Source organism: Stenella coeruleoalba (genome assembly GCF_951394435.1).
Source record: "Stenella coeruleoalba genome assembly, chromosome: 12".
NCBI classification, from domain to species: domain Eukaryota; kingdom Metazoa; phylum Chordata; class Mammalia; order Artiodactyla; family Delphinidae; genus Stenella; species Stenella coeruleoalba.
This window is the reverse complement of record NC_137158.1, coordinates 51,797,171-51,818,505: the sequence shown is the minus strand read 5'-3', so window position 1 is coordinate 51,818,505 and position 21,335 is coordinate 51,797,171. Positions and strand designations below refer to the sequence as shown.

General features: G+C 35.3%; 1 protein-coding gene across 3 annotated transcripts in view; it reads right to left on the bottom strand.

Annotated features, from left to right (window-relative positions):
• Nucleotides 1–1,488: 1,488 nt before the first annotated feature.
• Nucleotides 1,489–21,335, bottom strand: part of HSF2 (heat shock transcription factor 2) — a 38,219-nt gene continuing 18,372 nt past the window's right edge. For 2 of the 3 annotated variants that reach the window (XM_079939232.1, XM_079939231.1), the window contains exons 5-13: nucleotides 20,306–20,381; nucleotides 16,956–17,017; nucleotides 15,965–16,052; nucleotides 14,284–14,432; nucleotides 13,625–13,864; nucleotides 12,861–12,966; nucleotides 7,190–7,243; nucleotides 4,385–4,466; nucleotides 1,489–3,948 (exon numbers count right to left, since the gene is read on the bottom strand). In XM_079939232.1, coding sequence (XP_079795358.1) covers nucleotides 3,656–3,948; nucleotides 4,385–4,466; nucleotides 7,190–7,243; nucleotides 12,861–12,966; nucleotides 13,625–13,864; nucleotides 14,284–14,432; nucleotides 15,965–16,052; nucleotides 16,956–17,017; nucleotides 20,306–20,381 — 1,150 coding nt within the window. In that variant the 3' untranslated portion in view covers nucleotides 1,489–3,655. The remainder of the gene's footprint in view (nucleotides 3,949–4,384; nucleotides 4,467–7,189; nucleotides 7,244–12,860; nucleotides 12,967–13,624; nucleotides 13,865–14,283; nucleotides 14,433–15,964; nucleotides 16,053–16,955; nucleotides 17,018–20,305; nucleotides 20,382–21,335) is intronic. The other variant, XM_079939230.1, reaches the window with a different exon arrangement.

Below are 21,335 nucleotides of genomic sequence, written 5' to 3'. Positions count from 1 at the left end.
GCTGACAAGTCCAAAATCGGGCTGCTTGGGTTCGTTTTGAGACTGCACAAGAGGTATTACAGAAGCTTTGGGCTCAATCTAGTAAGTCAAGGTTAATATCAGCAGTGAAAAAATCAGGTTGATAGCATTTACTTTTCATGTGTTGAAAGTGGCACTTCACTTCTATGATCTTTCCCAAAACCCAAAATCCCAGTCTAATGGGAAGAAACATCAGGTAACCCCAAATTGAGGAGCACTACAAAATATCATGCCAGTACACCTCAAAATTGTCAAGGTCTAGCTTATTTGTATTGTAGTTACTCTGTTTGAAACCAATTCCCTGAAATTTGACTTGCTTTATGGCCTAATATGCAACTGATTCTCAAAATATTTCATGTATGCTTGATATTTCAATTAGGCTCTAATTCTCAAATGTAGCATTTTATGTATGTTCATCATGTGTCATTTTCCCAGTCTGTGGACCTTTTGTTCTCACACTTCAGCCTCTAAATTCCTGAGTATATACCATCCCTATGAAACATACAGTGACACACCCCAAAAGAACACTTAGCTGTAAGTCACAGGCTCTCCTGTGGGCCTACTTGTATCCCACTGAGGCAAAAGAAGCTTGGAGGTGGGATGAAGATGAGGGGTACCCTCTAAAGTATTCATACTATGCTATTTGTTTTCCAAACAGCACACAGACTTTCTGCAGTAAACACAAGTTAGGTTACTTTTAAAGGAATCAGTTTCCAGATGTTCAATTTCCATGCGTACATGGAAATTTCCTAAAGTTGATGCGCTTGAAAAGATGCCTCAGGACAAGGCATCATCCCTCTTAACAATTACTCTTTTCATATTTGACAAAACAAAGGATATATAATACCTCTTAATTCATTCTGAGTCTTAATACCAAGGCACTTTGGATAAAACCGCTAAACACAGAAGTAGAAACAATTTTAAATATTGGTAAGAGAACGACACTGGTTTAAAAAATCTTTAGGTGATTATTTCTTTCAATGAAATTGAATCAGGATGATCTAATGAAATTACCAGCTAATAAATTTTAAAATACTTAGTGAATTCTGAAGGACTTCAAATAATTGAGTGACACTGCTGTAACAAAATCTCTTCTTTATATTATAAAAGTTTCTTAGGACTCTAAAAACAAAAAAAATTGATGCTCTTATTATATTGATATAAACTTACCCCCAGATAATAAAACATCTGGGGAAAAAAAAATCCCTGAGATCTGTTCACCCCACAAAAAGATGTATTTCTGGTAAAATTTTACTTTGTATGTTTAACAGTTCATCAAAATTTGGACTATATTCTATTAACAAACACTAAAATCTCTAACAGATCAGTCCCCCAAAATTCAGAGACAGAATATAATAAAGGTTTGTCCCCCCCCTCCCTGCCCCACCTGAAGTCTAAATGAATATCCAGGATTGATGGGTGGCTCTCCTCTAAGCGGCGATTCAGGAAGCCAGGTTTCTCCCTTCTCCTGTGTATACTCGGAAGCCACATACTCCTCTGCATCAAGCTAGTAGATGGGTAAAAGGTGAGGAGGGTTGCATGGGGGAGATGTTCACAGACCAGACCTGCAAGTTCTGAACATCACTTTTCCTGATTTATTAGAATTCAATTACATAGCTACCCTGTTTACAAAGGTGGAAATAATCTAACTGCATGATAGGAAATGGTTCAGCAATCAGTTAACAGTCTCTGCCACATACGTTTATACTGTTTTAATCAACTGTGTATTTATAATTGGAGACAAACTTTAATGCTTAGAATCTTAAGGTTACAGAATAAAATTTCAAATTTTGTTGCAGAGAAGTGCAACAATTATCTTCAATGTATGACTGTCACGCATAATAAAAGTAGGATAAAATTCTTTGGAGGAAGTGGAATGGATGATGAAGAACATCAAATCACTATGGTATTTAGATTCTTTCCAATACATTTAAAAGCAAGTAACAACTATTTTTTAAAATGGCAGTATTTAACACTATCCTAAACTCTTCCCGAATACTTAAGATGAAAAAATTTAAATGTCACCTTAAAAAGTACTAGGAGGTATAAGGTTTTCAAAATTATTTTTTAAATACTTCTAGAGTTATCCCCAAAGGAGAAGAAACTTAATCATATCCCACAGTGCGGAAGGGAAGCGAAAAAGAAAAAGCCTCTGAAGCTCTCTTCTCCTCAGTCTCTAAGCTCTTCACATCTTAACAATCTCTAAGAAAGTGACCTCTAAAGCTTACGCAGAAAACTGTTCTGGGTTCTTAAATTAGTTCACCAAGATCCCACCGTCAGAGCCAAGTATTTTAGGATCTGCTAAGGAAGGGTTTCTTATCCCTCTGTGCTACGCTTTATTTGAAATTTTACATCACAGTAAGAGAGTTCCAAGATACTGAGACTATAACCAACAGGAAGGCCATCTTGGCAATTGCTCATCCAACTGCCCTAGAAAATATTCAGATACTAGCTCACTGCTTTCAGTCCTCTGCTTGAAGGTACAATTCTTCAAGTGATAGTGCCCTGGCCTTGCATTAAGTCTAATTCTTCTGAGCAAGTGTTCCAAAGGAAAGAAGTGATTTAACTGTTTCTCTTATCTTCTCTCAGGGCAAAAATTATAGGCCCTTGGCATCCAGTGATAATGTTCTTACCTAATTTGGGACAACTGGAAGCATACTTTTCTCAGTTCTTTATTAGCAACATAGAAAGCAAGCCAGCATAATTTTTAAATTTGGAGGCATTAAATGTCTTCCTTGTTGCAATACACAGTCTATCTTCTGAGATGAGGCACAAAGATCTTGGTATGACTCATATTAAGAATAATGGGTAACAGACAAAGTTTACAGTTTAAGTCTGTCTACTTCCTATGAAAAGGAAAAACTGTCACATGGATGTCACCTCCAAAGAAGACACATAACAGACACTAGTACGCAACATTCATTATATTTATTTTACTAAATATTATGCTTCAAAAAAACACAAACAAACCAGAAAACTTTTACTTAAAACTAGTCCAGCGAGGTGGACGGGCTGACGGCACCCACCCCCCTTCTATGTACACGGAGCTGCGACTGCCTCAGACAGCAAGCACTCAAGTACACGTTGCCTTTCCTGTTGGACATGAATGAGCTTCTCTGAACCAAGAGAGACAAATGAAGTTTTACAAGATACAGGCACTTTATGTTCCCAGTTTTATAAAGAAGTCAAGTGAAAAATACTTAATAAAAGCAACTGGAACAGAGAAAGCTTTAGGAGTTCTACCATTAGTTATAGTGACTTACACTCAATGCAAACAAGACAGCATCAACAAGTAAAACAAAGAAACAAAAAGTTTAACTGGGGTTAATGAACATACATGTAAAAAACAAATCCAATTTGCTGTAATTGGAGAAAAATGGCCATTTGAATCCAACTTAAAGATATGCCAATACTGTGATTTAACGCATCAAATCTTATGTACCTACGTAGCTGAGTAACATTTGAAAGCTTTGCAAGAGTGTGTGGTTAGTGAGAAAAGCAAAAGGTGCTTTTGATTCCACAGTATCTGATTAAACGAAACAAAGCAATTTACAAAAAAAAGTACCAAATGATACTTTAAAATAAATAGTTCATCATTTTGATGAATATATACACGTAGAGTCCACTTCCTGGGGATTTAGCTATCTAAAAGTGGCATATCACTATCCAGAGGTGCAGGAGCAAGTTCACATAAATAAAACAGTGTGGCTTCACTAGCTTCAGCTTCAGTCAATGGCTCCAGGCGAACAAGCTTACTTTGGGTTGGTTCTGGGTCCAAGCTGCTGTCCAGAAGCTCATCAACTTCTATGGGTTTATCTACAGAGGACATAACTTCTGATGATGCTGTACTCCCCTGTTCAACAGTAGAAGCAGGGTTCCCATCGAGGAATGCAAGAAGTGGAAAGGCAGTGTACTGTATAAGCTGCTTATCTATAACAAAGATAAGAAGACTGATCTTTTATCACCAGCTTATATAGAGTTCAAGCTATATGGTGGAAAAAACAGAAGCAGATGTGCATATGTGCAATCATTACCCTTACACAGCCAAACAAGAAATATCACACTTTGTGTCAGTAAATTTAAAAATGTACAAGTCAGAAAATGTACACTTTTATTCAACAATTAAGAACTGAGGGTTCTTTCAGTTCTCCTGAAGTTAAATAGGGGGGAAAAAATGACAATCTTTAAGAACTATTACCACACCAATTCAATTTCCTTTATATGCTGGAACCTTGATACGTTATGCATAGAACTGAGACTAATACAAATCTGTGTTCAATTGTTAAGCATGGCAAAACCTTCCTTGGCCCACAGTTTCTACATAGAAATCTTTATTTAAAAAAACTAATACTACATTTATACCTACCTGTTTTGGGTTTAGATTTTCTTCCCTCTTCTGAAACTGGCTGAACTACATTGCTCTTGGTTTCTAATCCTTTATTCTCGGACTAAAAGAGAAAAAATAATATAAAAATACTTGTCTCATATTTTATATGTTCCTGAAAAATAGCAAAAAATTAAAAACTGGTAAAATATAAGAATATTGGTATGTTCTCTGAAATATATAGGAAAGGGGAGCATCAGGAAAGATGAACTAGGGAGAGAAAGAGATTTGAGTAGAGGTAATGAAACTGCCTAAGAAAACTACTGCTGTCATCAGGTGGATGAAACAAAGAACCTGAACTAGGATGACACTAAGTACAAAAAGGAGGGAGCATTTCAAAAGTAGAACAGACAGAATTTGACAAGAGTAGAAGATGGTAATGAATCAAAGATGGCTAGTTTCTAATTGCTAATGAAGAGATAATTCTTTAAATAATTAAATTCATTTTAAACAGCTTTGATTTAAAACGTATTACACATTTCTTTTCACTCACAAACAGAATATTTAGCGTAACTGAACACGTTTACAGTAGCTCAGGATAACATCCTTCAAACTAGTTATCCCTATATTTGGAAGCCTCAAAGTTGAGGTGGTGTTTCTTCATTTCCTTTTTGGCTCTTTCAATTCTTTTCTGTCATTTAAATTGCTTCTTTCAACCACTGTCTTCTCTCCTTACATCTGATTGTAAGGGGATTAATCTTTAAATGTTAAGTTCTTCAGTGTTCTTTTCAACGATGTTCAAACTGAGGTGCTGAGGTTCACAATTTTTCCTGAATAGCTGTAAGTCCCAGATATCTGCACACTTGTAAACTATATATGATGTAACAAACATACTAATTCCTATAATTTCCCTGATATTCATCACAAAATTAAGCAGTACAAGTTTCCAGGCTTCATAGATAATAATGACTCCAAGACATAATAAAAACTACTTAAACTTCCACCAAAATTTACATTAAAATATTTCTCATTTAGCATTCACTATAAATAAACATTAATGAAATAATACCTTCTGTATTTTTCTACTTCCTAAAATAGGTATTTTCCAAGGATGCCACTCTTGTTATTCTAAATGCATATTAGAACCAGGATGACAAATGGGTTTCATCTCCCATACAAACTGTCGCTTATTAGTAGTGACCACTTAGACTGCTACAGTGAGGAGTATAAGGCATCCTGACTCATTAGTAAAGAGTGCTGTAATACATGTCACATAATACCTGTCATGAGCAAGGGAATGACAGCTGATGTGTCATTTAAAAACAATCTAGATTCTAAAACTATGATAAAAAGAATCACTCTCCATTTTAATTTTTCTATAGAGCAATACGTAAACTTGCTGTTTAACTGCTATTTCTAAAAGCTTCTGGGAACAGGAGATGATTCAAGAATAGAGAACGACTCAATGTCTAACAATAAACAAACAGTACAGCACATTCACTAAATGAATGCATGATATGGGTTCATTCAACTTAAGGTCTCACATTCAATAATGTATTTACTGAAACACAGTACTGACGTGGTCCACAGATTCTTATAATATAAACCTAGCCAAACTATAGTCCAAATGCCAAATTCAGCATCCTGACTTTACTGAAAGTAAAGTTTTACAGAAGCACAGCCATACTCATTCTTTTATGTATTGTCTACGGCTGCTTTTGCACTACAAATTGCAGTTGACTAGTTGTGACAGAGAACACCTGGCTTCATGCAAAACCAAAAATATTTAGTCTTCACAGAAAAAGTATGATAACCCCTGATATAAATCATCCAAATACTGAATGTATAATCAACCTTCTAGTTCAAAAATTCACAAATTCCTTCAACTTTAAGTTACCCAGGCTATAACTTTGAAAATGCAGAAAATGTGGTCAGGCCATCCTCACACATGACAATGGTCAGAAAAATTCCACCTCCTCACTCTAATACCTCATATTTATTTAATATGTGTTCATTTTTCACTATAAAGAACACAAATAAAAATTTTGATTCCACTAATCTAGAATTTGTACACATTTCAGGGGACCTGATTTACCTTTTTATTCAATGAAATACAGGGATTACAGAACAATTTGGTATAAATACAAGATAAATGAAGTATATACCTACTCAAGACAATAAGCTATACAACGAAACAGAATGATTTCTAAAGGTCTGCTCTAACAACTTCACACTGTTCTTATTACTCATTAAAAACCAGTTCTGAAGAATTTGTTAACATCTGCTAATCCCAACTGCAGGTACTATACATTTAAGAAAATAAAACAATTACTTAAAAAAAAAGTCCAAAATCCGTACTTCACTGTTTCAACTCACCTTACCTACAAATAGTATAAATCCCTGTGCTTTTACTGTATACTAATAAAATGAAGGAACTTATTTTAAAATATGGGTACCCTTAAATTTTCAATAAAAAAATGCTGAGAAGTTTTTAATAGATGGAATAAGAATGTAAAATGAAGACACAGAACATGAAGAAATCATATTCTAATAATTTTTTTCAGTGATATACCTGAATATGCCAAATTTAGTCAGTTTATCTCCCAGCACATTGAGGGCTGATTTCACACTGGTACTTAACAGCACAAGGCACAGAAGAATTGGGCAATGATTCACCCCATAACCAAAAGCTAATTTTTCATCTAGAATTTTATTATCTTGATCACATTTATTAGGTAAGAATATAAAATGCTTTTTGTAACTGGGAGTGATACTGCTCTCTACTTACTAGGACTGTTTTCAAATTCTTACAGCTACGGGTCCTGAGCAACACAAATTAAAACTTACTTTTGTATTATTGATGTAATCTGTGGGATTCATCTGCACAGAACTAGTGAAAAGCTGAAAGACCAAACAAGAAAGATGATAAGTTTAAAAAATATTTTAAAAAAATTAACTGTGTGTTCAAAATTTCTATACAGCCATGTTGGGTGAAAAGATGTAGCTCCTGCACTAGGAAGTTTCCATATAGTAAAGCAAGTTTGGAAGAGAAAAGCGGAAAGAAAAACGAACAAAAGCAGAGCAAGCTAGCCCATGCATTAGCTGTTTTAAGAATTTCTATTCTATAAAGTAGTAGGGTAAATCACTTGAGACAAATAGTGGTTTTCCCCACCTCCCCTCTCCTTCATTTCCTTTATTTTTTCCTCCCGAAAAGCCTCTGGCCTTAAATGGCACCCAGGGCTGAGTCCCTTGCCCTGACAAGAGCCTTCACTGACTACCTGCTAATTATGTGATAAACTTATAGAATCTGCTCTATGACAGTGGTTCCTAAATTACACCTCAAGTAGAGCCCTCCGACCAAATGGCTTAACTCCATGTTGGTTCTTTTCACCTCACCTAGCAAGGGAAGCCATAAATGCAAAGACCACTGCCTACTGCTTACTGCACTCCTCAGACCAGCCACTTTACAAACATAACTTTTGTTTATGTCACAAGCTTCAAAGTCATCCAGTCCACAGGGATTTACTGAGCATCTAAGAAATAAATGACATCATGAAGAATACAAGATGAAGACACTATTCCTGCTCTCCAGGAGCTTACAATCTAAAAGGCAAAATAAGAATAACATCAAATAGCAACATATGATCAGATACAATCCAGTATTACAATAATAATGGATGGTGGGGCTCAAAAGTACTAAGGAGCTAAGAGAAAGGAAAACAGACACACACACACACACCCCGTCTCTCAGATGAAACAAAAAGTCTTGATAAAACTATGTGACATGTAGTTCCTGGAGAATGGCTAGGACTTAGAAAGGAGAGGATGAAGGAGTACATTGTTACAGCATTAGCAACAACAGAGAGGAAGAAGTGGTTGTGAGGTAAGTTCTACAAATAAGATGGTAAGTCCAAATAATGCAGAAGTCCTGAGTTGAATAGAAAGTTGTATACATAAGGTTCAAAAGGTACGGCAAGGCCAATGAATGGACAGGACATTCTGTCAGCAATAAGAGACTTGGGAGTGGCCTGAGTAATGAAATATACTGACTAAAGCATTTTAAGAGAATGAGCACACCAAATGGTTTGCAGGATAGAATGAAATGCAGAGACGCTCCTCCACCCTCTCTAAACACTGATTCCTTTCCTTAAAGTTCCACATTCATTGTGGCCCTAAAAATATCCCCAGCTCTTCTTTTCCTTTCATTAACATTTCTTCCTTTCATAACTTTTCCTCCTACTGATCCATGAAGAGGAAGAGACTCAGTTTCTTAAGAGTAGGTAACTATACATCACTGCCCATCTCTACCAGTTCAGCTTGTACTTGCCTCAGAGGCCTGACCAGATTTTGTCCCTACTGAGAGTGGCATCTGAGGAGGACCAGCAGTATAAACTCCTCACTCCTTCTTTGCCTCAATCCCTCTACCCACTGACTCAGGGATCCCTTCATGTATTCCCAGCAGACGCATGGTCTGAAGCAGGAAAATAGATCATGTATGAGGAGCTGACAGAGTTGAATTCTAAGGTCAAGTCTCTCCTACTGATTCCACACTGGGTCACTTGTACTGAACTCTGCAGCAAGAACCCATGAGCTTCTCAGCATACTTATTACTCACACACGTTCTTACCATCTTTGCCATCTCAGAGAATAAGGCAACCTATGGGTAGATTTTTTATGACAATACCCCAAAATTCAAGGATGAAATAAACAATGAAGGTCTTAGATGAGAGGCAACAGTGAAAATATTGGGTTGGCCCAGAAGTTCGTTTGGTTTTTCTGTAAGATGGCTCTAGTAGCACTTAGTTGTCTTTAACTTCATTTGAAACAATCTTGCTAGACTGTATTGTGACAGCTGTCATATCAGCGTGCATTTAAAAAAAAAATTAAAATTGGTGAATTCTTATGTAGTCATTTTAATATTGAAGATGGAAGAAAAAAAAGCAACATTTTCAGCATATTATGCTTCCCTATTTCAAGAAAGGTAAAAACGCAACTGAAATGCACAAAAAGATTTGTGCAGTGTATGGAGAAGGTGCTGTGACTGACTGAACGTGTCAAAGGTAGTTTGCAAAGTTTCGTGCTGGAGATTTCTTGCTGGACGATGTTCCACGGTTGGGTAGACCAGTTGACGTTGATAGCGATCAAATCGAGACATTAATTAGAACAAGCAACATTACACCACGTGGCAGATAGCTGACATATTCAAAATATTCAAATTGAGCATTGAAAGTCACTATGAAGTTTGTTATGTTAATATGTATGTTAATCGCTTAGAAGTTTGGGTTCCACATATGTTAAGTGAAAAAACCTTCTCGAACATATTTCTACATGCGATTCTCTACTTAAATGTAAAGAAAACATTCCTTTTTCAAACAAATTGTGATGAAAAGTGGATACCATACAATAATGAAAAGTGGATACTGTACAATAATGTGGAACAGAAGAGATCATGCAGCAAGTGAAATGAACCACCACCAACCACACCAAAGGCCTGTCTTCATCCAAAGGTGATGTTGTGTATATAGTGGGATTGGGAGTCCTCTGTTATGAGCTCCTTCTGGAAAACCAAACGATTAATTCCAACAAGTACTGCTCCCAATCAGACCAACTGAAAGCAGCACTTGACGAAAAGCATCCAGAATTAGTCAACAGAAAATTCATAATCTTTCCATCAGGATAACGCAAGACTACATGTTTCTTTGATATCCAGGCAAAAACTGTTACAGCTTGGCTGGGAAGTTCGGATTCATCAGCCATATTCCAGATATTGTACCTTCAGATTTCCATTTACTTCGATCTTTACAGAATTCTCTTAATGGAAAAATATTCAATTCCCTGGAAGACTGTAAAAGGCACCTGGAATAGTTCTTTGCTCAAAAAGATAAAAAGTTTTGGGAAGATGGAATTATGAAGGTGTATGAAAAATGGCAGAAGGTAGTGGAACAAAATGGTGAATACATTGTTCAATAAAGTTCTTGGTGAAAATGAAAAATTGTCTTATTTTTACTTAAAAGCCGAAGGCACTTTCTGGCCAACCCAAAAGAAAGTAGGGATGGTTTGTGAATGTTATTTTGGAAAATACACAGGCTTGGTGAACAAGGAGATAAAGAAACCAAGATTACTGTGATTACTATCCTGTGTGGGTAACAGAAGACTGATACCACTACAGAAAATAAAGCTTAAAAAGGTAGCTAGTTTAGAAAATAAACAAAGGTTTGGTGTTAAAAACAAATAATTTAAGGCAAGATCTAACTGATGATCCCAAAGGCATGGAATTAGAATTCAAGCAAAGGTTACTTTAAAAAATATTAAGAGCTGGAGATATACATTTGAGAACAATCCTACAAGCTAAAATCCCTCCAGAGAGGCAGGATAGAAAAAAGAAGAGAGGTAGGAAAAAACAGGATAAAAGACTGGGTACCTTGGGGAATATCCACAAGTAGAAGACAGCAAGAAAAAGAAAAGCTCTTAGAGGAAACAGAATGGTTAGGGAGATAGGAAGAGAACAAAGAGGTCCAGTGCCTTTAAAATCAACAGGAAAAGTTCTACAGTAGAAAATCAATAGTGTTAAACAGTAATAGTGTTAATTACTTATAATCCTTACAAAAGCCCTTCATGTCAGGCATCAGCCATATTTAACAGATGGGGAAACTGAGCAAGAGAGGTTAACTTTCCCAAGATTAATAACTTAGCTAGTAAGTAACATGAGCCAAAAATGGAACCCAAATCTGTCTGATTCAAAACAAACCTTCTTCCACTAGCCCAGTGGCCTAATTTGAAGAAAAAAAAAAAAAAAAAAAGCTGCAGGCTACTTACAGTGGATATACCAAGACAGCACAGGCTTTGAGTAAATAAGCAAGACAATCCAGGGTTTCAAAGGAAATATAGAGTGAAAAAAAAAGTAACGAATACAGCCACTCATTTCTACAGTTTTGTAGTAAAAGGATTGGAGAAGCAGAATGGTAAATGAGCAGAGCAACACATCAAAATGGAGATGATCTGTACCCACTGAAGGCAGTTGGAAAAGATCAAGGATAGAGAGAGAAAAACAGAGAAGCGGGGGGCAGGTGTACAAACTGGTTTTAAAAAGGAAGTACTTCCTCTAAGAAGAAAGGATATGAGATTCCACAGCTGATGAGAGTATCAGGGCATGGTGAATTATGCTCTGTGAATAGGGAAGTGTTGGCTGGATAAGGTCGTGAGGACAAAAGAACGTGATAACTGTTCCAAAGTTAAATTAAAATGACCTACTTGAAGACTGTGAGGATTTGTAGAGTCAGAATTACAGGATTTTATTTCCTTCTTAGTGATCTAAGGGAGAGATAGTCTAAAAGGTCTCTGGATTCAGATTGGGGACAAAGACTGATAGAATCAAGAAGGGCTGTCAAGTTACTGTTAAACAAGTCCAAATAGGTCATTAACATGGATGTTGAATTCAGTTAAGAGAATAACATGGAAAGGAAATCTTCAAAGAAGGTGAAATCCATCCTGTGAGGCACTGATGATTTAGGAAAAATAAGTCATGTGACACTGACAAACTGTAGAATCCTCTGATGTGAGAGAAGCTGTATTTTAAGGAAAAAAATGCAAAACAAAGAACAACAAAACTTTTCAAGTAAAAGAACACAACAGGGGCTTCCCTGGTGGCGCAGTGGTTGAGAGTCCGCCTGCCAATGCAGGGGACACGGGTTCGTGCCCTGGTCCGGGAAGATCCCACATGCCGCGGAGCGGCTGGGCCCGTGAGCCATGGCCGCTGAGCCTGCGCATCCAGAGCCTGTGCTCCGCAACGGGAGAGGTCACAACAGTGAGAGGCCCGCGTACCGCAAAAAAAAAAAATAACACAACAGAAAATGTTCACAACAGGAAATGGAAATAGGGGAAAGAACAAGATTCATCTGGATGAAACCAGGCCACATAGAAAGCTTTAGGTAAGAGAGAGAGGAGTGGTAGGAACAAGAGAAAAGAGAGCAAGGTTAGTACCAGAAATGATAGACAAGGATTCAAAGTCCAGACAACATAGGAATCAAGTTCATATAGGTGGTGGTGAGGACTGGAATAGGGGAATCTTAGGACTCAATCCAAAAAATTTTTAAATATAACAACATATAATACATTTGACTGAAAAACATTAATTCCCAAAGTATTAAGAAGTGCTTCCATGCTGTTTCCTGGCTAATTATTTACACTATTTGCACTGATTTCTATTCAATGACAATTTACTCTAGAGCAAAACATACACAGCAACAAGTCCAGACAAGACCTGGATTTAATAGTACTGTTGAACAGAGTTGATATGTTGTTACACAGGGATTAACTGAACTTCTACTCAGAGACAAATAGTGATCTCCCTCCTTCACTTTCCTGAACCCATCTGTTCATTCTAATAAACAAAACCATTCATTTAAAAAAATAAACTGCAAAAACAGTGTAGAATTCAAGAATATGATGCACTGATTTATAAATACTATACATAAATACACAAACTGCCGGTACAACAAAGAATATTCAAAGTACCTACTTCGACCAGGAGATCTGGGTCTATGCTAAACTGTCTTCCTGACAGCATGGCTTGGAAGTCCTCTAAACTGCAATCAATACTGTCAAGATAATCCAACAGCTCAACCCTAAGGAAAAAAGATTTTAAAAAAATCAATATTAGGTTTCCTTGCTTTTATGTTTAAAATCACACTGCAGTCTAGCTGGGCAAAATATTCCTAGCAATTGCTGAATCCTTACCAATTCTTAACCTTAAGAGATCCTATTCACTATTTAGGATTCAAAAAAACTTGGTTAATTGAGAACCCACAGCCTTTATACAAAACTTTAGTATTTAAAGAAAAAAGGTTCTGCAATAACCCAGTCTGATTTATCTTTTTCCTCTATACTATAAATTATAAAATGTTTAACCTCTTTACTACTGGTTATATTGCTACTAACTTCTAGTTTTCCTTTGCTATAAAATAAGTTCCTTCATAGAGATTGTATTATTCCACAGTCCTGATAAAAACACAAATACACACAATCATACACACTTTTTTAAGACATTCAAAACCAAGTATTTCATTACAGAAATCTGAGGAATTGACAAGAAGATCCCAAGACTGCTCTTGGGATAATTAAATCTTTCTCAAAATACCATCTGCAGAGCTCAGCACTAACCAGAACAGAAAGGTTGACTACATAGGTTCATAACCTGAAAGGAAAATCATTCAAAGAGAAAAAGAACATGTGAAGTAAACAAAGAAAGCAAATAAACTTAGACAACCTTTAGATGAGACTCACTTTCCCAAAAGATTGATGTTATCATTTAAAATGGAATCCATCATGGTCACAGGATCTTCTGTGGTCAGACTAGATGAGCCATTTAGCTGGACGGCACTAGACATGAGAGGGCTGGTGCCATCACTGCCTGAACTTAGGGATTCTCTGGCTGGTTCACTCTGATCTCCACTCTGAATGACAGGTGCATATTCATCTTCATTGTCATCTTCAACAATGACAATATCAGGGTACTGGCTACAGCTAGATCAGCAATATGAGAAATAACCAATTACATTCTCAGACTAATTCAATAAATTCACCCTATCCAGTCACTCTCCATGGAAACTCTCTCCCCAAACCACCTGTCAAAAGGCTTTTCTTGGGTGTGTAGTTTAATGAAAATATTGATACTTCATATAATATAAGACCACAAAGAATCAATTAAAGGTCTTTAACTCCAAACTTTAAAAATAAGAATGAATTCTCATTACTTTTTGCTGGGAGTCTTTTCGCTGGAGGGAGGGGGGTTATGTGCTTGAATAATTTGGCTTAATTTTTCAGTTCAATAATTAAAATATGAGTCAGATATTAGTTTATCAAAGAATAAAGTAGTTTTAAATTTAGATCTCTGATAAAAAAAGAGTAATATTTTCAAAAATTGTATTTCACAATCTCCTTACTTGGAGGGATCAGATATAACATCCTCATTAGTTTCTGGAATAACTGGGATATTTTCTTCATCTGCATTATCATCAGTAACGTCATAAATAATGATATCATCTGAAATCCGCTCCCTTGGCTTTAAACCTTCAGTCCTACTGTGTGGAACCTAAAAAATCAGGTAGAAAATATATCAAAAAACTGAAATTATTTTGACTACTAAACAACATACCATTTAAAAAATGTTAACTGGGCACTGAGATACGATGGTAAGCAAAACAGATATGTTTTCTGCCCTTATGGGACTTATACACTAAATTGGTATTAGAAGTACCAATTTACAGAGGTATGAGATGTATTGTCTGCATGCTACTTAACTATTTCTTTTACTGTAAGGGACATTAAAGATGACATGCCTCAGAATGTTTCTATGAAAAGATCTTCAAATTTTAAAGATTTTTTATACCCAAAGAGTAAAAAAGTCTTAGGACTTCATCAGAAATCTCGAACATAACCAGATGGCCACTGGGCTGATGGGGATTATTTCATCTCAAGCTACTCTGTTTGACGCCATGTTTTATTCTTACTCATTAAATGGTTTCTTTAAAAGGGGGAAAAAAACACTTCAACTATTCCACAGCTAAATGTCAGTCTGGCATTTTAGCAATTATTATTTTTTTAAATTCAGCTACAGCTATATTCAGACCATGGCTACACTAATAAAAAAACATTCAATTCTCCAAAGCAAACTAAAGTCATTATTATAATAGAAAATTCTATCGATTTCAACTCTAGATAATATAGAGGCAAAAGATGCAAATCAAGTTAAATTAAGAAATCTTCACCCATTTACATGAGTCTTCAATCCTAAAAACAGGTATGCCTGATAATTTAAACAGTGGGAAGAGGAACCAGATGTCAGGTTAACTCTGACTTGCCTGAGAACAAAAATCTCAATACTTTAATAACAAATCTAAAGCAGTATTTAGAATTCTAAGATTTGAAAGTAACAATGATAATCAGATATTAAAAGAAGTCTGGACTCAACTAATTGCCACTGGGTATAAGTTTGACAATTTACCCAGAGAGCTTGTGAAAAAATGAAGGTAAACAAAAATATTTTTTTGAAATTGCTACAGTAAAAGAGTCTAGGTCTGTACACATTTATAATAAAAGTTGGAAACAACTTAAAATAACCAACGGACAAGTGCATAATTACATTATCATAATATTCAATTAATCTCATATAGTAGTTAAGATCAACTAAATCTCTATGTTTAATAAATCTCAAAAGCAAGACCAAGTGAAAGAGGCCACACTGCAAAATGATATGTACAAAATAATATCATTTATATAAAGCTTAGACATATGCAAAATAATACCAAATATTGTTCATGGATTCACACATCAATCGGCCATGGGAATGACACATACTACTTCAAGATAGTGATTTATCTCTGGGTGACAGGGGAGACTGGAGAGGGAGAGAAAAATGAACTTGGGAACAGGTAACTGAGACAACTGTATCTGTAATAGTTTATCTCTTAAAATAATCTAGAGCAAATGATAAAAAATGTCATGATTTAAAAGCTGGAGGATGAACAGTTAGATTATTCACTAAACTTTTTCAAATGCATGACATACTGCTGTAATAAAATTTAGTTTGAGATAATAAATATAAAACAGAATTTTAAAAATTACTTTATGATGGTGATTATCAGCTGGTTCTTTCACTATGTGCTGAAACAAATTCTTCTTTTGAGCTCCATTAGTGTTTAGAAGTAGAGGTCTGAAAATCAGAAGATATACATGAAGTTCAGTGAGCAAACATACATGGAGTTTAAATTGCTTCTAATAATTTAGCCACATATAAACACACTCATTTTAATAATGAATAAAAAATTTCAGTACACAAGAAACTCTTAAAAACGATTACCTCTTTGGAGGGGTATGGGGGATAGTGTATCCACGGCTTTTACTTCTCCATTCTTCTGTGTTATCTTTGTTATAATAAACACTATAAATTACTCTCCCCAAATATACTTCATTGCTGACTGAACTACATAACTCTTTATGGTTCTTACATAGTAAAAAGTAGGTAATATCGCAAAGACTCAATGGAAGTAGAGTTAATTCTACAGCATAAGCTGTAAGTATAACCAAGCTCTGCTAAAATCCTTTGCCTTACAAGATAATCTTTTTCTCCTTCTACCTATTCCTTTGTCCACTGTTTTCCTTATGCTTTAATTGTGACAAAGGTAGTTACTGACATTTATGGGTATCACAACCCATGGTCAATGTACAGGTTTTTAAAGACCCTTGTGAGTGGATTAAACATGAGATATCAAGTAGAAGCTTTTTATGCTTTTTTCAGCATGTATCCTCTCTTTAAGAGTTTCTCTCACTGAGGACTAATGCTACAATAATTTGCTAATGTGAATGAAAGATGAACTCTTTATAAACCGTATGTATGTAAAACGACCATTTAGCCTATTCTAATCTTTCAAAAACAGCAAGATGACAATAGTAGGAAACACCACCACTCTTGAAATGTTAGAAGTATAATTTAACAAGGGAGGACTGTTCATCTGGGACAACACGCATACACTCAGCAAATGTAAACCATTCATGATTAAATTCTAACGTTTGGTTGTCTATAGATAGGTCAAAATGTATTATCATAAAATCTTACCTTTTACGTTTTAAACTCACAAGTTGGTTATTCTGAACCAATGTAACAATAAACTGGACAATCTAAAAGGAAAATATAAATAAGAAATATTCCATCATAGATTCTTAATTCTTTAGTCTATATTACAAGTCTTATAAAATTAATGCAGGTACTGTATGTCCTCTATTCTAAGTCACATAGTTTCTCACATATTAACATTTTAAATTTGGATGCATCTTACAATGATATTTAAAGAAATGTACCAGCATCCAGGCAGAAGAACAACCTGTGATAAAGTTGCTGCTACCTAAGATATAGAGGTACCTAGGACATCCATCTACCCATCTATCTATCTATATATCTAGCTTCCTACCCACCCATCCACCTATTTATCTATCAAATATTCAGTTCAATTATTTGTCTTGATAAGTACCAAGCATGCCTGGATACAGATCCCTATTTTTACTTAAAATTCTTTCAAGAAGATTATGACGCAGAAAAGAAAACTGATGTTTGACAGATATTTTTCTTATACCAGGTAATACAATTAGAGGCAAAAGAAACTGCCAACTCTCTCAGAATAGATCTTACTATTTTCAAGTTAGAAAAAGTTTATTGGCTAACTCTAGAAAAATTATTATTGAGACACTGAACATCTGTCAAAGCTTCCTGATGACAATCGCGGGAAGCTGATTTAATCTTCAGAGTCTGATTAAATTTAGAAAAAGACTATTAAACAGATCAAGATATGCAAACAATCCTTCATATTTTATGATAGTGTTTCTTAAAGTGTGGTCCATGGACCAGCAGCACTGGCCTAGGAGCTTTTTAAATATGCAAATTCTCTGCCTCACTCCAGAATTGCTGAATCTTAAATTCTGAGGATGAGGTCTAGCAACATGTGTTGTTTAGCAAGACCTCCAGGTGATACTGATATGAATGTGAGAACTGGTTTAGGGTATGTCTTGAAATTATACTGCCTAAAGGAGTTAAAAAAGTAAACTATTAAAAGCAGTATAGGGGCTTCCCTGGTGGCGCAGTGATTAAGAATACGCCTGCCAATGCAGGGGACACGGGTTCGAGCCCTGGTCCAGGAAGATCCCACATGCCACGGAGCAACAAAGCCCGTGCGCTGCAACTACCGAGCCTGCGTTCTAGAGCCCACGAGCCACAACTACTGAGCCCACATGCCACAATTACTGAAGCCTGCGTGCCTAGAGCCCGTGCTCCACAACAAGAGAAGCCACCGCAATGAGAAGCCTGAGCATCACAACAAAGAGTGGCCCCCGCTCGCCACAACTAGAGAAAGCCCGCGTGCAGCAACGAAGACCCAAGGCAGCTAAAGATATATAAATATTTTTTTAAAAAATTTATTTTAAAAAAAAGCAGCAGTATATCACTGAGATGTTATGAATAAAGGCCAAGTGACTGATGACTATTTAGACTCTGCAGAAGAGTTCCTTGTACAAGCTTTATGAAATATAATTACACAATTAAAATAGAGAATTGTCCATTGAAAATACACACCGTATAGCTTTAGTTTTGTAATTCTCCCCCAAACGAGGCTACTAAATGGTTTGCCTTATAATCAGTATTAACTTTGCCATGGAGAAAAATATAGACATTTTAGTTGAAGAGTTAGACAGCATTAGAGTCTATGAAGAGGAGGTTAGCCACTAAATTGCTTATTCAAAAGAAAATGCTGACACCTGATGAAAAGACAACATTTAACCTTAAAGATATCTATGAAATAGTCCAATTACTTTTGTTAATTTATAAAAAAGTGTTAGGGAAAATTCTTAAAACATTAGTTGGCTGAATTTACAAGAACATGAATCTCTGGCTAAATTTCTCCTGAAATTTGCTGTGTATTTCAGTTCTCTTCTGACACTTTGGCATTATGTTGTAGAGTTCGTTTCCTGAAGGAGAAGATGAGGCATTTAACATTTACATCATTGGACTTCTTTAGCTGACAAGTTCTATAAAGACACCTCCCATATATTATTCCAATTAATCCAAGGCCAAACAGTAAATGGCAGAATTAGAAACAAATTCCAGGAATAGAGAAAATATTATCACCTGTCATCATGAATTATGTAAACTCCCTAACCCCACTAAAACACACAGATTCAAACTCAAATTTGAGCAGAAAGAATGTTAGATTTCATGAAAAACTGAAATGTTAAATAAGTATTTTATCAACTATCCTTGCTTTCAAAAAAAAAAAAACCCAACAAATTATGGAGTATTGTGAGTTGATATTTAACCAAAACATTGTTTTCTGAAAAAGATTAACAGATTTTAAAAATAAAGCACAGGTTAAGGTACACCTATCATTTAAAATCAGGTATTCTTAAACAGGGCTTCAAGTTGGAATCAAATATGAAAGTTTTAAAAATACATGTACTTGGACTAAACACTTAAAGTTGAATCCTACATTCAACCTTCACTTGCATACTTATTTTTAAAAATCAGTATACCTATTTTGACTATGGGCCAAAGGGTACAGCTACCATTCATCTCTGTGTTCTAACCCTGCTCCACTACACCCATATCCTTTCAGTCATAACACTATTTTTAGCTAACGGCCTCTGACTAGGAACAAACTGAAGCTCTCCCACCCTCCCTCCCCTGATAAAACCTGTTGCTTAAACTTAGTCCAGTTTACTCATGAGCAAAAAATAGCTGCCTTAATTACTTTTATGTTTCACCTCTTATTAACATATGAAAGCTGATATGAGAAGATTAAATCACAAGGACACAATTGCAGCAGAGATTTTCTGTTCCCCCAGTAATTTTCAGCTCATATACTAAAATCTAGGATTTATTTTACAACACTACATTAACTGCTTTTCTGCACATACGAATAGTGGCATACACTTATAACTCATTTTTTGAACACATAATTTGATCGACCGATTTGAAAATATTAGTCATTTATCTTCCAAGACCATATCTATGCCTTTTAGAATAAAAAATAGTAAGACAAAAAACAAAAAAAAATCCCACACAGTAAAGCTATGTCTTTTACATAAAATATTAAGAAATTGGTAGTATATTGATTATACTCCTAAGAATTAAGTATAATAAAGTTGTTATATCAGGCAAAAAAATTTTACTAAAAGCTAATGAAACATTATCTGGAAGTATGGAATGACTACATTTAGTAATAATAAGAAATTTTTTTTATTACAAAGAATATGTAACACTTGGCTTAATTTGTTTGATTTCATAGTTTTACTTCTGTGTACCCAATACATAAGAAACTAAGATCAATCACTGACTACTCAATAGAGATTTCTTGGGGGGGGGGGTCACAAATGGTACTCATTAAACAAATGCAGATTACAGTCACAGAGAAAAAAGCTTACCTTTCGAATAACTTGTTGCTGTTGTGCATGTTTTGCTCGTAATTCTGACACCTCCTTCCAAAGGGACTCATTCTCACTATGTTATCATTTATGAAAAATAAAAATAAAAAAATTCAGTCAGATAAGCCAGACCTCAATATCTTTAATTAAGAACACCAGACGTGAACTAGTTTTTACTATATATCTTTATGAGACTAGGAAAACTTTGGTTCAATTACACAGAATGGCAACTAACCTTGACACAACTCCAGAATCCTTCCTTCATAACTGTAGTATCTTCTACTCATGGCAATGTATGCATGAAAACTTAAGATTTATGCTTACATCCATACATAGTAGGCCATTTACTCCTCTGACAATCTGCTTCATTACTTCCTGTTTAAAAAATAACCTAACTTTTCAACTATGGCTACCATGTGAATTCAGGACTTGTGCTTAGGAAACAATTCTTAAAGGGGAAATGACATTTACCCAACACTTGCTATGCCAGGCACTATTCTAAACATTTTATGTGTATTACTTAAACTTCTCTAAAATCTGTCAAGAAAGGAATTATCTCTATTTTATAGATGAGGAGACTGAGACTCAGAGAATTGAGAAGACTTACCCAAGATCACACAGACAATTTGTTAAGTATTGATGTCGAGCTGAAGTCTGTAAGACTCTAAAACTGTCTAAAGATCTGTCTCAAACACACGCATATAAATGTTTGGTTTTTTTAAAGCATATTAAAAGATGTGTTTTTTTAAAAGCATATCTAAATACATGACAAACCAATTATATGCCCAGCAGTAATAGTTTTTTTTCCTTCATTCACCATCTTCCATTGAAATTGCAGTTATTAAATGTTAGCAGCAATGATAATTTTGAGAAGGCCTGAAAGATTAATTCCTCTATTAAATGCTCTAATTTTTGCTCTTTTGTTAATTTACACAAAAGCCATCTTCCTCAATCCAAACTATTACAAAAGGGACTGAATTTAAATATAGAGGGCACAGAAAATAAGATTTTGATACTTAATAACTACTGT